The 16,174-nt window shown below is 46.4% G+C and overlaps 1 protein-coding gene across 1 annotated transcript; it reads left to right on the forward strand.

The window, feature by feature from the left end:
• The first annotated feature begins 6,050 nt into the window (after window positions 1–6,050).
• LOC109900111 (platelet-derived growth factor D-like) lies at window positions 6,051–15,897 on the forward strand. The gene is made up of 4 exons (XM_031791160.1): window positions 6,051–6,119; window positions 6,438–6,645; window positions 12,953–13,167; window positions 15,571–15,897. The coding sequence occupies exons 1-4, from the start codon at window positions 6,117–6,119 to the stop codon at window positions 15,703–15,705; spliced, it is 561 nt and encodes a 186-aa protein (XP_031647020.1). The 5' UTR covers window positions 6,051–6,116; the 3' UTR covers window positions 15,706–15,897.
• Window positions 15,898–16,174: the final 277 nt, after the last annotated feature.

The following is a 16,174-nucleotide window of genomic DNA, read 5'->3' on the forward strand; positions in this document are numbered from 1 at the left end:
TCCCCTCTCTCTCCTCCCCCTCATCTCTCTCCCCTCTCTCTCTCCTCCCCCTCATCTCTCTCCCTCTCTCTCTCCTCCCCCCTCATCTCTCTCCCCTCTTCCCCTCTCTCTCTCCTCCCCCTCATCTCTCTCCCCTCTCTACTCTCTATCTCTCCTCCCCTCATCTCTCTCCCGTCTCTCTCTCCTCCCCCTCATCTCTCTCCCGTCTCTCTCTCCTCCCCCTCATCTCTCTCCCCTCTCTCCCCCGTTCCTCCCGTCTCTCTCTCCTCCCCCTCATCTCTCTCCCCTCTCTCTCTCCTCCCCCTCATCTCTCTCCCCTCTCTCTCTCCTCCCCCTCATCTCTCTCCCGTCTCTCTCTCCTCCCCCTCATCTCTCTCCTCTCTCTCTCCTCCCCCTCATCTCTCTCCCCTCTCTCCTCTCTATCTCTCCTCCCCCTCATCTCTCTCCCCTCTCTCTCTCCTCCCCCTCCCCTCTCTCCCCTCTCTCCCGTCTCTCTCTCCTCCCCCTCATCTCTCTCCCGTCTCTTACGCCTGGAGAGGTCGGCATATGTCCGTTATTATTCCTTCTCCACAGCGCCTCAGGTTCTCCTTTTGTTCTTTGTTATTCCTTTGTCCTTGTGTGTAGCTGCCTGCTTTGTGTCCTCGGCACAGTGACACCCTGTGCGTGGGGGCGGGTGTGCGTGTGAGAAACCAACACATTTTCCCAGACAGGGAAGCTGCCATTAGATTGGCCTCCCAGTACCCACACACTTTCCCAGACAGGGAAGCTGCCATTAGATTGGCCTCCCAGTACCCACACACTTTCCCAGACAGGGAAGCTGCCATTAGATTGGCCTCCCAGTACCCACACACTTTCCCAGACAGGGAAGCTGCCATTAGATTGGCCTCCCAGTACCCACACACTTTCCCAGACAGGGAAGCTGCCGTTAGATTGGCCTCCCAGTACCCACACACTTTCCCAGACAGGGAAGCTGCCATTAGATTGGCCTCCCAGTACCCACACACTTTCCCAGACATGGAAGCTGCCATTAAATTGGCCTCCCAGTACCCACACACTTTCCCAGACAGGGAAGCTGCCGTTAGATTGGCCTCCCAGTACCCACACACTTTCCCAGACAGGGAAGCTGCCATTAGATTGGCCTCCCAGTACCCACACACTTTCCCCTCCACCACCTCTAGGGCTGTGAGAGGCTTCATTTAACAGCTCTAATTTGTTCTGCCATGCTGTATAGATAAGGTGGAGTAGGGAGAGAGAGAGAGAAAGGTAGAGAACAGGTGTCTCAGATCCTATCATGCTGACAGCCGATAACTCCTACAAAACAAAAAGAGAGGGAGTTTGAGGAGAGAGCGAAGAGGGAGTGTTACGAGAGAGAGAGAGAGTCTAGTTCCTACAAATCAGTAATTTGTCATCACAACCACAAAACACAACCACAGTACAACCATTACACAACCACAATACAACCATTACTCATCCACAATACAACCACAACACATCCACAAACACAAAACAACATAACCACAATGCAACCATAACCAGAAAACAACCATAACAAAACCACAATAGGTCTTCTGCTTTAACCCAAAACCTCCATTCAGAAAGTATTCAGACCCGTGGATTTTTTCCAAATTTTGTTGTTACAACCTAATAACCCAATCTACACACAATACCCCATAATGACAAAGCCAAAATGTTTGCAAACGTATTAAATATTAAAAAACCATACCTGATTTACATAATTATTCAGACCCTTTGTATGACACGCTATGACACAATGTAGCTCAGGTGCATCCTGTTTCCATTGATCATCCGTGAATTAAATTCATTGAACATGATTTGGAAAGGCACACACCTGTCTATATAAGGTCCCACAGTTGACAGTGCATGCCAGAGCAAAAACCAAGCCATGAGGTTGAAGGAAATGTTCGTAGAACTCTGAGACAGGATTATGTAGAGGCACAGATCTGGAGAAGGGTACCAAAAAATGTCTGCATCATTGAAGGTCCCCAAGAACACAGTGGCCCCATTTATTCTTACATGGAAGAAGTTTGGAACCACCAAGACTCTTCTTAGACCTGGCCACCCGTCCAAACTGAGCAATCGGGGGAGAAGCACATTGGTCAGGGAGGTGACCAAGACCTGATGGTGACTCTGACAGAGCTCCAGAGTTCCTCTGTGGAGATAGGAGATCCAGAAGGACAACCATCTCTGCTGCACTTCACCAATCAGGTCTTTATGGCAGAGTGGCCAGATGGAAGCCACTCTTCAGTAAAAGGCACATGACAGCCCGCTTGAAGTTTGCCAAAAGGCACCTAAAGGACTCTGACAATGAGAAATAAGATTCTCTGGTCTGATGAAATCAAGATTGAACTGTTTGTCCTGAATGCCAAGCGTCACGTCTGGAGGAAACCTGACACCATCCCTACGGTGAAGCATGGTGGTGGCAGCATCATGCTGTGGGGATGTTTTTCAGCGGCAGGGACTGGAAGACTAGTTAGAATTGAGAAAAAGATGATCGGAGCAAAGTACAGAGAGATCCTTGATGAAAACCTGCTCCAAAGCTTTCAGGACCTCCGACTGGGGTGAAAGTTCACCTTCCACCAGGACAACAACCCTAAGCACACAGCCAAGACAATGCAGGAGATTCACAAGGACAAGTCTCTGAATGTTCTAGAGTGGCCCAGCCAGACCCTGGACCCGATCTAACATCTCTGGAGAGACCTGAAAATAGCTGTGCAGCGACGCTCCTCGTCCAACCTGACAGAGCTTGAGAGGATCTGCAGAGAAGAATGGAAGAAACCCCTCAAATACAGGTGTGTCAAGCTTGTAGTGTCATACCCAAGACTCAAGGCTTTAATCGCTGTCAAAGGTGCTTCAACAAAGTACTGAGTAAAGGGTCTGAATACTTATGGAAATGTCATATTTCAAATATAATGGGCTATCTTCATTATGGAGTATTGTGTGTAGATTGATGATGGGAAAAAAATTCACCAATTTTAGAAAAAGGCTATAATGCAACAAAACGTGGAAAAAGTCAAGATGTCTGAATACTTTCCGAATGCACTGTACACACACACACACACACACACACACACACACACACACACACACACACACACACAAGCTCAACAACACAATGCAATAGCATGACCATGACTGAACGCTGTAGTGCTTTTCTTAATTTCCTTATCGAGGAATCCTCTAGAACCAGTGATTCAGGCTTAGGGAATTTGGACTCCCAAGTGGAGCAGCGGTCTAAGGCACTGCATCTCAGTGCTAGAGGTGTTACTACAGACACCCTGGTTCAATTCCAGGCTGTCTCACAACCGGCCGTGATTGGCCCAGCATTGTCCGGGTCTGGCTGGTGTAGGCAGTCATTGTAAATAATACTTATTTTCTTAACTGACTTGCTTAGATAAAACAATTGTGGAGTTCCTCAGAACATCAGATCCATCCAGGCAGGAATATGATCCAGGAACGCTACTCTGTTCCCAGACACTCCCAGATGTTGACAGGCTCTGCAGCTGTTCTGGGACCCATTGAGGTTTTCCCATAAATACATACATAAATGGATATTCCCAGAAACCAACACTGTCTGTGGCAAAGCGATACCATGAATCTCCTCCAGAAAGAACAAGTCTGAGAGGAGGTATTACAGACACATTATTAGTAGCAGGTGCAGGGAAACACAAGTCAATTATGGCAATACACATTTTTATTGCAATATCTGTTCATTTTTGTTTCACCCTGAAAGCACTGCTCCCCAAACCCTTCTTACCCTGTGACCATCTGAAAACGTTTCTACCCAGGAGGACCTAGTCTGTCACGACCCTCCAGCTACCAGACGTGGTTTCATGTCCCTGTTGACCTACTCTCTAAAGGCACTGTAAACTGTTCTTCCTATGAAAAGTCCCAGGTGCGTGTGTGTGGCCTTAGCCCAGCTGTCCCTGCATTCCCCTCTGAAGCACAGGACTGTGGGACAGTTTACTGAATCTGACTGCTTATTGCCTAATAAGGTCAGATGCTGACAGAGATACACATCTGGGGCTGCTGCAGGGGCCACACAAACACACACACACACACACACACACACACACACACACCCCAGCTGTGTATGAAGTCAGAGAGGTTCCTGTCAAAGCACAGTGTGTATCTGTGGGTTGCACACGAGAAACAGATGCTATAAAATGAAAGATTAGTCACTAAACTTTTTAAGTCATCTCTGATTTCATATGACACACTCACGCATACATTCGAAGGCTCAGACATAATATAGAAACACACACACAGCATGCACAAATACAGTATAACACACACACACATTTGCAGAGTCATACATAACATGAACACACACACACCGGGTACACACAGTTTTTTAAGTGGGTTCAGCCTGCATGTTATGCAGATGTATAGTTGTTCCCTCAGGTTCACTATGAACTGCAGAGTGTGTTTTTAGGAGAGCCATTACCCATTACATAGAATATAATATCAACCAAAGGCAGTTGCACATCTGGAAGGGATGTGTTCACAAGTCACTTTTCACAAACAGTGAGTGTGTTGTCTCTCCTCTCCTCTACATAGAGCACCTCATCTCTCTGTGTCTGATGAAGGGGTCTGTGAGGAGGACAGACCCCAGATTCACAAAACCTTCTTAAGAACACATTTCTTCTTAACTATTACTCTGTTCTTCACTATAGACTTATGAATAAAGTTAAGTTGTTATTCCTCAAATTTTTGGGAAATGTTCTTGTGTTATTTCTTGTGTTTCTCCTTAAGCAAACAGTTAAGAAGGAATTACATTCTTGAAAATTAAGCTTTTGGATTTGTTCTTGCAAATGTTCTTAATTCCAAGATGGCTAAACCCTTGTCTTAAACTCAGGGCAGTGAGAGAAAAAGCTCATGAAAGCATTTGAACATGTTTAATTCACTCACAAACTTCATATGCAAGTTTCAGTATTGATTATTTTAAACCCAATAACTTGTTTTTAATCTCAGTAGGAAATATGCTAACATGATTTACAGTGCTTAATAGGTAGCTAGCTAAATTAGTTCCTAGCAACAAACATCTTAAAAAGATTCGTAAGAAGATATTTGAGAAGTTCGTAAGAAAATCATTCAATCTTAAGATATTGTTGAGGAATTGCTCTTACGAACGATTTATGTATTTAGTATTTTTTCCTAAGAAACTTCTTTATGTCAGACCCCTTTTTTCAATTTTCGCCTAAAAGGACATACCCAAATCTAACTTCCTGTAGCTCAGGACCTGAAGCAAGGATATGCATATTCATGATACCATTTGAAAGAAAACACTTTGAAGTTTGTGGAATGTCGGAGAATATAACACATTAGATCTGGTAAAAGATAATAATGAAAGCAAGCAAAAGGCCACAATATATTATTCCAGTTTAGGTGCAATTTAGATTCCGGCCTCTAGATGGCAGAAGTGTATGTGCAAAGTTTTAGGCTGATCCACTGAACCATTGCATTTCTGTTCAAAATGTTGTTGTATCAAGTCTGCCCAAATGTGCCTAATTGGTTAATTGATACATTTTCAAGTTCATTGCTGTGCACTCTCCTGAAACAATAGCATGGCATTAGTTCACTGTAATAGCTACTGTAAATTGGACAGTGCAGTTCGATTAATAATAATTTAAGCATTCTGCCCATATCAGATATGTCTATGACTTGGGAAATGTTCTTGTTACTTCCAACCTCATGCTAATCACATTAGCACACTTTGTCTCAACTGTCCCATGTGGGGGGTCACAGATCCCATAGTTAAGGTATTGCGGAAGAAGTGTTGTGTGAATCTGGGTCGTGGAGAGGAACACTGCTCAATCATTAGGGACTGTTTGTGAACTTATCTCAGCAGCTTTGTGGAAAACTCCCATTAGCACAATGTTAGACAGATGAATGCTAATCCAACACAGACAAATCCTGACCAGCTCCCGATACCATCACCTGGAATTCAACTAGGGATTATCCTGATGTTCTGACAGGAGTTATGTAAACACACCAGAATAACCCAAATACCACTCCTTCATTCTCTCTCTCCTTCCTTCCTCCAGGATGATTCTCTTCCTGCAGTGTCAAAGACTAACTGGGAGACTGTGGCCCTGATGGTGAGTTGGACATGCAAGCATGCTCAACACAAACAGCCTCCTGATCAGCAGCAGGAGAAACTCCTGGTCCCAGCCTGGAGACAGTTAGAGGGCTCTAGTGCCCAGTCATTCGGCTGATTTTAAAAGATCAAGGTTGTCCCCTGATCTTTGTAAAGCTTTCACAAGCACAGTCAGAGGGCAGCTCAGATACTGGTGCTGAGCATTCCATAGACTCACACACACACAGACACACTAGAATGCTCTCAAAGACTAAAGAAGACCTTGTGTCCTTGCTCAGAACTTTTGACCCCCCCCCCTCCTTCTCCACCCTTCCTCCAGGAGGACAGTCTGTCAGTGTTGGCTCCAGCGGTGACTGATGTTCCTCTGACAGCAGCGGCGTTGGACCAGACCATAGCAGCCTTCAACACAGTGGAGCAGCTCCTCCGCCACCTCAACCCTGACAGCTGGAGACAGGACCTGGACAGCTTGTACAGAGAGACAGCCATGTACAGACCCCGGGCCTACCAGCACAACAGACAGAACAAGAGTAATAACATACTGGACATGCGCACACACACACGGACACACGCACACACGGACACACGCACACAGGTGCTTACACACACACGGACACACACACACACGGACACACACACACAGGTGCTTACACACACACGGACACACACACACACGGACACACACACACAGGTGCTTACACACACATGGACACACACGGACACACACACACACACACAGGTGCTTACACACACAGGTGCTTACACACACACACACACGGACACACACACACAGGTGCTTACACACACACGGACACACGCACACAGGTTCTTACACACACACGGACACACACACACACGGACTCACACACACACACACGGACACACACACACAGGTGCTTACACACACACGGACACACGCACACAGGTGCTTACACACACACGGACACACACACACACACACGGACACACACACACACACACGGACACACACACACACACACACGGACACACACACAGGTGCTTACACACACAGAGAAAAGCCATTCCAAAGGAGTACATATTGTGGTCTGTGCTTCACTGAAGGGAGACATTGATAACACAAAGAATTCAGCCTTCCTCCTTCCCTTGCACCAACACTGCGTGTGCAAGTTTCTTAGTCAGCCAGTAGAAAACCTTCAAGGTGACCTTGGGAGTATGAGAGAAGTTAAATGTTCACCCAGCTCTTATAGAGAGACTGGGGCTTCACGGCAAACGTGTGTGTGGTGGAGGGGAAGATGTGTGAAGTTTCTCTGTTGGTGCTTGTTGTAGTTGGTCAGAGGTAAACCTGTATCTTTCCTCCCTCTCAGAGACAACACATGTGATGTGTCAAACACTGTGTTCAGCAGACTGGACCAGACACATCACTGTGTTCAACAGACTGGACCAGACACATCACTGTGTTCAACAGACTGGACCAGACACATCACTGTGTTCAACAGACTGGACCAGACACATCACTGTGTTCAACAGACTGGACCAGACACATCACATCACTGTGTTCAACAGACTGGACCAGACACATCACATCACTGTGTTCAACAGACTGGACCAAACACATCACTGTGTTCAACAGACTGGACCAGACACATCACTGTGTTCAACAGACTGGACCAGACACATCACATCACTGTGTTCAACAGACTGGACCAGACACATCACTGTGTTCAACAGACTGGACCAGACACATCCCAACACTGTGTTCAAAAGACTGGACCAGACACATCACTGTGTTCAACAGACTGTACCAGACACATCACTGTGTTCAACAGACTGGACCAGACACATCACATCACTGTGTTCAACAGACTGGACCAAACACATCACTGTGTTCAACAGACTGGACCAGACACATCACATCACTGTGTTCAACAGACTGGACCAGACACATCACTGTGTTCAACAGACTGGACCAGACACATCACATCACTGTGTTCAACAGACTGGACCAGACACATCACTGTGTTCAAAAGACTGGACCAGACACATCACTGTGTTCAACAGACTGGACCAGACACATCACATCACTGTGTTCAAAAGACTGGACCAGACACATCACTGTGTTCAAAAGACTGGACCAGACACATCACATCACTGTGTTCAAAAGACTGGACCAGACACATCACTGTGTTCAAAAGACTGGACCAGACACATCACTGTGTTCAACAGACTGGACCAGACACATCACATCACTGTGTTCAACAGACTGGACCAGACACATCACATCACTGTGTTCAACATACTGGACCAGACACATCACATCACTGTGTTCAACAGACTGGACCAGACACATCACATCACTGTGTTCAACAGACTGGACCAGACACATCACAACACTGTCGCTCACCTTATTCTCTTGTCCTTTATTTCTTCATCACACTTGTCCCTTGTTATTATTTTCTTTCTCATTTTCCCCTCCTTTCCCTTCCTCGCTCGCTCTTCCATCTTTTTCTCTCTCCACCTGAGGGATCTCCTGTTCCGAAGTAAATGGTTGGGATTGGCTAAGACTCCAACTACTGTCAGCAACTCTTATGTGTGTGTGTTGAGTTTATGTATCTCCATACAGAGCTTACTGTGAACATCTGTGTTTGTGTAAAAGTGTGTGTTTGTGAATCTAGGTTCTGTGTGTGTGTGTGTGTGCATCTGTTCGAGTTTGCATCTGTGTGTGTGTTTATCTGTGTGCGAGTGTGTATCTGTGTGTGTGTTTTGTGCATCTGTGTTTGCATCTGTGTGTGTGTGTGTTTATCCGTGTGCGTCTGTGTGTGTTTATCTGTGTGTGTGTGTGCTTATCTGTGTGTGTGTTTATCTGTGTGTGTGTTTATCTGTGTGCTCATCTGTGTGCATGTGTGTTTGCATCTCTCTCTCTCTCTCTGTGTGTCTTTGGTAAGATGGCGCCAATACACACGGCAGGTCTGATTCTAGCTCATTAGCGACTTTGCGTGTGTTATTTCTTATATTATTAGCCCTGAACGTTTTTGTGTTATTACATACAGTCAGAAATAACTTTTGGATATCAGAGCTACGGTAACTCAGCAGCATTACTACCAGAAAATGGACTTTCCCGAATTAGATCCTTTGTTTGTACCCTCCCAGGCAATTTAACTTATCCCAGAGGCTGCTCCAAGACTCCACCGGCGGAGAAAAGGTATTTGAAGTGGACTTCTAGTCTGACTCAGGTGGTGTGTACACCATCCACCGCTTTTGATTATATTTCTCGCTAATGTTGTCTCTGGACAATAAAGTAGATGAGGTCAGGGCAAGGATTTGCGTCCAGAGAGACATCAGGGACTCTGTTTCACTGAATCATGGCTCTCTACGGATATACTGTCCCCGTCCATACAGCTAGCTGGGTTCTCAGTCCATCTCTCTCCAGATATGCTGTCCCCGTCCATACAGCCAGCTGGATTATCAGTCCATCTCTCTCCAGATATGCTGTCCCTGTCCATACAGCCAGCTGGGTTCTCAGTCCATCTCTCTCCAGTTATGCTGTCCCTGTCCATACAGCCAGCTGGGTTCTCAGTCCATCTCTCTCCAGTTATGCTGTCCCCGTCCATACAGCCAGCTGGGTTCTCAGTCCATCTCTCTCCAGATATGCTGTCCCCGTCCATACAGCCAGCTGGATTATCAGTCCATCTCTCTCCAGATATGCTGCCCCCGTCCATACAGCCAGCTGGATTATCAGTCCATCTCTCTCCAGATATGCTGTCCCCGTCCATACAGCCAGCTGGGTTCTCAGTCCATCTCCCAGATATGCTGTCCCTGTCCATACAGCCAGCTGGGTTCTCAGTCCATCTCTCTCCAGATATGCTGTCCCCGTCCATACAGCTAGCTGGGTTCTCAGTCCATCTCTCTCCAGATATACTGTCCCCGTCCATACAGCCAGCTGGGTTCTCAGTCCATCTCTCTCCAGATATGCTGTCCCCGTCCATACAGCTAGCTGGGTTCTCAGTCCATCTCTCTCCAGATATACTGTCCCCGTCCATACAGCTAGCTGGGTTCTCAGTCCATCTCTCTCCAGATATACTGTCCCCGTCCATACAGCCAGCTGGGTTCTCAGTCCATCTCTCTCCAGATATGCTGTCCCCGTCCATACAGCCAGTTGGGTTCTCAGTCCATCTCTCTCCAGATGTACTGTCCCCGTCCATACAGCCAGCTGGGTTCTCAGTCCATCTCTCTCCAGATATACTGTCCCTGTCCATACAGCCAGCTGGGTTCTCAGTACATCGTGCAGATAGCTCTCCGGGAAGAAGAACAGCGGAGGTGTATGTTTCATGATTAACTGCTCATGGTGTGATTGTGGAAACGTACAGAAACTCAGGTTCCTTTGTTCTCCCGACCAGTCAAAATATTGGACACAGCCACTCATTCAAGCGTTTTTTCTCCATTGTACAATTATAGTGAAGACATCAAAACTATGAAATCATGTAGTAACTGAAAAAGTGTTAAACAAATCAAAATATTTTTGGGGTTTCTAACCGCCTTGTCTTTGTGAGACACAAAGAATGTGAAGGATGATCTCTGCATGGGTGGTTCCCACCTTGAATCATGGAGGAGGAGGTGTGATGGTGTGGGGGTGCTTTGCTGGTGACACTGTCAGTGATTTATTTAGAATTCAAGGCGCACTTAACCAGCATGGCTACCACAGCATTCTACAGCGATATGCCATTCCATCTGGTTTGTGCCACAATCATTTGTTTTTCAACAGGACAATGACCCAACACACCTCCAGGCTGTGTAAATACTATTTGAGCAAGAAGGAGAGTGATGGAGTGCTGCATCAGATGACCTGGCCTCCACAATCACCCGATCTCAACCCAGTTGAGATGGTTTGGGATGAGTTGGACCGCAGAGTAAAGGAAAAGCAGCCAACAAGTGCTCAGCATATTTGGGAACTCCTTCAAGAATCTCTTAAAGCTGGTTGAAAGAATGACAAGAGTGCACAAGCTGTCATCAAGACAAAGGGTGGCTACATTGAAAAATATACAATATATTTTGACTTCAGACTTCACTATTATTCTACAATGTAGAATTTAAAAATAAAGAAAAAGCCTTGAATGACTAGGTGTGTTCAAACTTTTGACTAGTACTGTGTATGTATGTGTGTATATATACATATATACTCCAACAATGCTCGTCCTAATATTTATATATTTCTTAATTCCATTATTTTACATTCAAATGTGTGTATTGTTGTGAATTGTTAGATATTACTGCACTGTTTGAGCTAGAAACACAAGCATTTTGCTACACCCACAATAACATCTGCTAAATATGTTTATGCGACCAATAAGATTTGATATGTGTGTGTTGTGGCTGTAGCAGGGTTGCTGCATGTCTTTGGTAGGCTTTTCCCACATCACATGAAATTCAACCTGTGCAGCTGAGCAGAAATGTTCCCTAGTCAGCACCTAGCTTTGTTTTCATACACACACACACACACACACACACACACACACACACACACACACACACACACTTTCCTGTCTCTCACTTCTGTTTTGTCCCCCACCACCACCACCTTATTGAAAGCAATCTTTATGCTCTCCTCAAGCCATGTAATCAAGGAACGCAAAGCTCAATCTCTCCCTGGTGTACAGAACCCAGTAACCCTGCTTACACACTCACATACTGACACACACTCACATATACTTTACACTTGCACACACTTGCGGTCACACACACACACACACTATTCATTTTCTCTGGAGTGTGTGAGTGACATACTCATTCTGTTCGGAGCGCTCTCTCAGAGCCAGTATCAGAGCAGTGTTCCACACCACTGCCTTTTGGAGATTACACTCATTCTCCTAGACCACTGACACCCCTACACACACACACACACACACACACACACACGTCCCCTCCCCTGTTATGCAACATTAGGCCAGTATAGGGTCTGTCAGCACGGTGAGAACATAGACCTGCTGTCACGATCCAAGGCAATTCAACATCCGTCCAGCTGGACGTCTGGAGATGGCTTGAAAACCACCCACTAAGGGCAACGGTGAGCACTTTCACCATCAAGGAGGCTTGCGGTTTGCTAGGGCGTTGTGGGCGTATGCCTCAAGCTCCAGCTACGAGGGTCTTGTTCATTTGACGTTTGGATAAACGTGGACAAACGTCGGAATATGAAGTCAAATTGGTAAAACCGTGAGATCTTGTTGGTCTCAATGCACAATTTCTCACTCTCTGATAGGCTAGTCAGAGCCCTCTCCACAGCACGTACACCCATCCTCTCAGATCTACATGATGAGGAGTTAGGGTTGATGATAGCTGCTACTATAGAAGCTGTTCAATCTGTTTCCACACGGCTAAATGGTGTCCTGATTTAGTCTTCGCATGCACGCACACACACACATACATACATACATTATGCTGCCCATAGGGCCTAGTCTGTCTGGTATGCTTGCTAGCACGCTAGCCAACACTCCAGGAATAGTCTGCCTGCACAGACACACTACACATGGATTAGAGCTCTTACTGTCTGTGACACAAACACACCTAGCACCTAGACACAAACACACCTAGCAGACACCAACCCCCCTCTCTCTTCTGTGTTCTTTCCATATCTCTCCTACTCTCATATCTCTCCTACCTACCAGCCTCTCTATTCGTCCCATCCCCTTCTCATTCAGTTCCATGCATTTACATTAAGATGCTATGTTGAAATTAAACAATGTTGCCAATATAGTTCATTTAAAGGTATTGACTGTAAATACAAATTGCAATCAGCAATCAATGATGTTCAGTCCTCCCCTTCTCTCCCTCCCTCCCTTCTCTCCCTCCCTCTCTCCCCCATAGTTGACCTGGACCGTCTGTATGATGATGTGAAGCGCTACAGCTGTACACCTCGGAACTACTCTGTCAACCTGAGGGAGGAGCTGAGGGCCACCAACGCCGTGTTCTTCCCACGATGCCTACTGGTGCAGCGCTGTGGGGGGAACTGTGCCTGTGGTACAGACAACTGGAACAGCTGTACCTGCAGCCCGGCCAAGACCAGTGACAAACTACACGAGGTACACACACCATGCCCTGTTATGTAGTATTAGGAATGGCTGTGGTACGGCTGTACCTGTACCCATTGCTGTACCTGTAGCCCAGCCAAGACTTCATATGACTGCTGTGTGTTTCGTCTTTGGCCGATGCCCAGCTCTTAGTTCATGTTTCCTTTCTTTCCTATTTGACCGCTATAGCTCCCACTCTGCTCTTATCAAGACTGGCTGGGCATGTACACACACACACACACACACACACACACACACACACACACACACACACACAGACCGACAGACAGACAGCAGACATTATAAATATATCTTATTATAAACCAGCTACAGTATAATCAGAGAGGGAGAGAGACAGACTCTGGGCCTAGAACCGCATCGGCAATCAGACAGCACCGCATCGGCAATCAGACAGCACCGCATCGGCAATCAGACGGCACCGCATCGGCAATCAGACAGCACTGCAGCACCAGTCTTTCTCTCCTTCCTTTTCACCTCTTCTGTCTTCTCTCTCAATTATGTCATTGATACATTTTCTGGAAGCATCTGCCTCTTTATGCTACTTCTCTGTTTATGCTGTAGGGGTTTGGTGTGTGTGTGAGATAGTAATTTCCTGTCTCCTGTCTCCTACCTGTAGCCTCCCTCTAACACGTTGACCAAATAAGATTAAGATCATATTATTTGTCAATTGTACACAAGGTCCAAACGAAGTTTAAATTCTACTTTATCCCAACCACTCTGAAAGAGGCATGTCGAGGTTGGAGCAAGGGACTGTTATATACACTACCAGTCAAAAGTTTGGACACACATCTAGTCATTCAAGGGTTTTTCTTTATTTTATACATTGTAGAATAATAGTGAAGACATCAACATTATGAAATAACACATATAAAATAATGTAGGAACCAGAAAAGTGTTAAACAAATTAAAATATATTTTATATTATTCAAAGTAGCCACCCTTTGCCTTGATGACCGTTTTGCACATTCTTGGCATTCTCTCAACCAGCTTCACCTGGAATGCTTTTGTAACAGTCTTGGAGGAGTTCCCACATATGCTGAGAACTTGGCTGCTTTCTTTCACTCTGCCATCCAACTCATCCCAACCCATCTCAATTGGGTTGAGGTCAGATGATTGTGGAGGCCAGGTCATCTGATGCAGCACTCCATCACTCTCCTTCTTGGTCAAATAGCCCTTACACAGCCTGGAGATGTGTTGGGTCATTGTACTGTTGAAAAACAAATTATTTGGCACTTAAGCCCAAACCAGATGGGACGGCGTATCACTGCATAATGCTGGGGTAGCCATGCTGGTTAAGTGTGCCTTGAATTCTAAATAAATTACTGACAGTGTCACCAGCAAAGCACCCACACATCATCACATCTCCTCCTCCATGCTTCATGGTGGGAACCACACATGCAGAGATCATCTGTTTTCCTACTCTGCGTCTCACAAAGGTACACAGTGTTTGGATCCAAAAACCTCAAATTCGGAATGTTCTTGAAATGTGTTTTGAAGTAATAATGTACTGTCATTTCTCTTTGCTTATTTCAGCTGTTCTTGCCATAATATGGACTTGGGTCTTTTACCAAATAGGGCTGTCTTCTGTATATCCCCCTACCTTGTCACAACACAACTGATTGGCTCAAACGCATTAAGACGGAAAGAAATTCCACAAATTAACTTTTAACAAGGCACACCTGTTAATTGAAATGCATTCCAGGTGACTACCTCATGAAGCTGGTTGAGAGAATGCCAACGGTGTGAAAAGTTGTTACTTTGGAGAATCTCAAATATAAAATCTATTTTGATTCAAAATGGCAATACTCCGATTGCTGGCTCACCTCTAACCACTAGGGTTAACAGAACCCTCCTGCCGTGTGTGTGTGTGAGCAAATTGTGAATATAACTGTTCTGAGGTTTGATACGGGAGGGAGGAGATAAATATTAGTCAAGCTAGCAGCAAGACAACCACCATCTCATTGTTATTCCATTGAAGTTATTTTCTCTCCCCATTTTCTCCTCTCCTCCCCTTTCTCTTCTCCTCCCCCTTTGCCTTTCTCTTCTCCACTTTCTCCTCTCCTCCCCTTTCTCTCTCCTCTCTTCTCCTCTCCCCTTTCTCCTCTCCTCCCCCTTTGCCTTTCTCTTCTCCACTTTCTCCTCTCCTCCCCTTTCTCTCTCCTCTCTTCTCCTCTCCCCTTTTTTCTCTCCTCTCCTCCCCTTTGCCTTTCTCTCAACTCTCTGCCTTTCTCTCACCTCTCCTTGCCCTTTCCATTTCTCATCCCCCTTTCTTCCCTGCGTCTCCTCCACATTTCTCCTACCCCTTTCTCCTCTCCTCTGCTCTCCACTTTTCCTCCCCTCCTCCCCCTTTTGCCTCTCCTCCCCTTTCCCCTTCTCCCCCCTCCCCCTCTCTAGGTGTTGAAGTATGCTCCTGAGGTGGGAGGTTATTCACGGCGTCAGACAGTTCGTGTCAGCTGGGCCCTAGAGGAGGTCCACTTGACGCACCACGAGCGCTGTGACTGTGTTTGTCCCTCCAGACCACCCCGCTGAGAGACAATGGGACAGGGGGACACAGCTCTGGGACTAACTGCTGTTTATATCTCCATCTCTCTCTCTCTCTGTAGCACTCCCCTGCCTTCCATCCACATACCAACCTGTTACAAACCTAGTCACCCAAAGCCACCCCCCCCCCCACTGCCCGAGCCCCCAACACGACTGATCCACTGAGGTATGACCCCCCCCCCCCACACACACACACTGCCCAAGCCCCCACTGCCCAAGCCCCCAGCATGATCCACTGAGGTATGACCCCCCCCCCCCCCCCCCCCACTGCCCGAGCCCCCAACATGGCTGATCCACTGAGGTATTGAAGAGCTGTTCATGTGTGTATCACAGGAAGTTGGTGGAAGGGCTCGTGTTAATGGCTGGAGCGGATAAGGTGGAATGGTATCAAATACACAGACCACATGTGTTTGATGCATTTCCATTCGCGCCATTCCAGCCATTATTATGAGCCATC

The sequence above is a fragment of the Oncorhynchus kisutch genome, linkage group LG15 (assembly GCF_002021735.2).
Source record: "Oncorhynchus kisutch isolate 150728-3 linkage group LG15, Okis_V2, whole genome shotgun sequence".
NCBI lineage: Eukaryota > Metazoa > Chordata > Actinopteri > Salmoniformes > Salmonidae > Oncorhynchus > Oncorhynchus kisutch.

Excerpts from the sequence above, each read along its gene's own strand:
- LOC109900111 (XM_031791160.1), top strand. Across the intron at positions 6,646-12,952 it reads GCACAACAGACAGAACAAGA|TTGACCTGGACCGTCTGTAT; the intron begins GTAATAACATAC and ends TCTCCCCCATAG. Across the intron at positions 13,168-15,570 it reads CCAGTGACAAACTACACGAG|GTGTTGAAGTATGCTCCTGA; the intron begins GTACACACACCA and ends CCCCCTCTCTAG.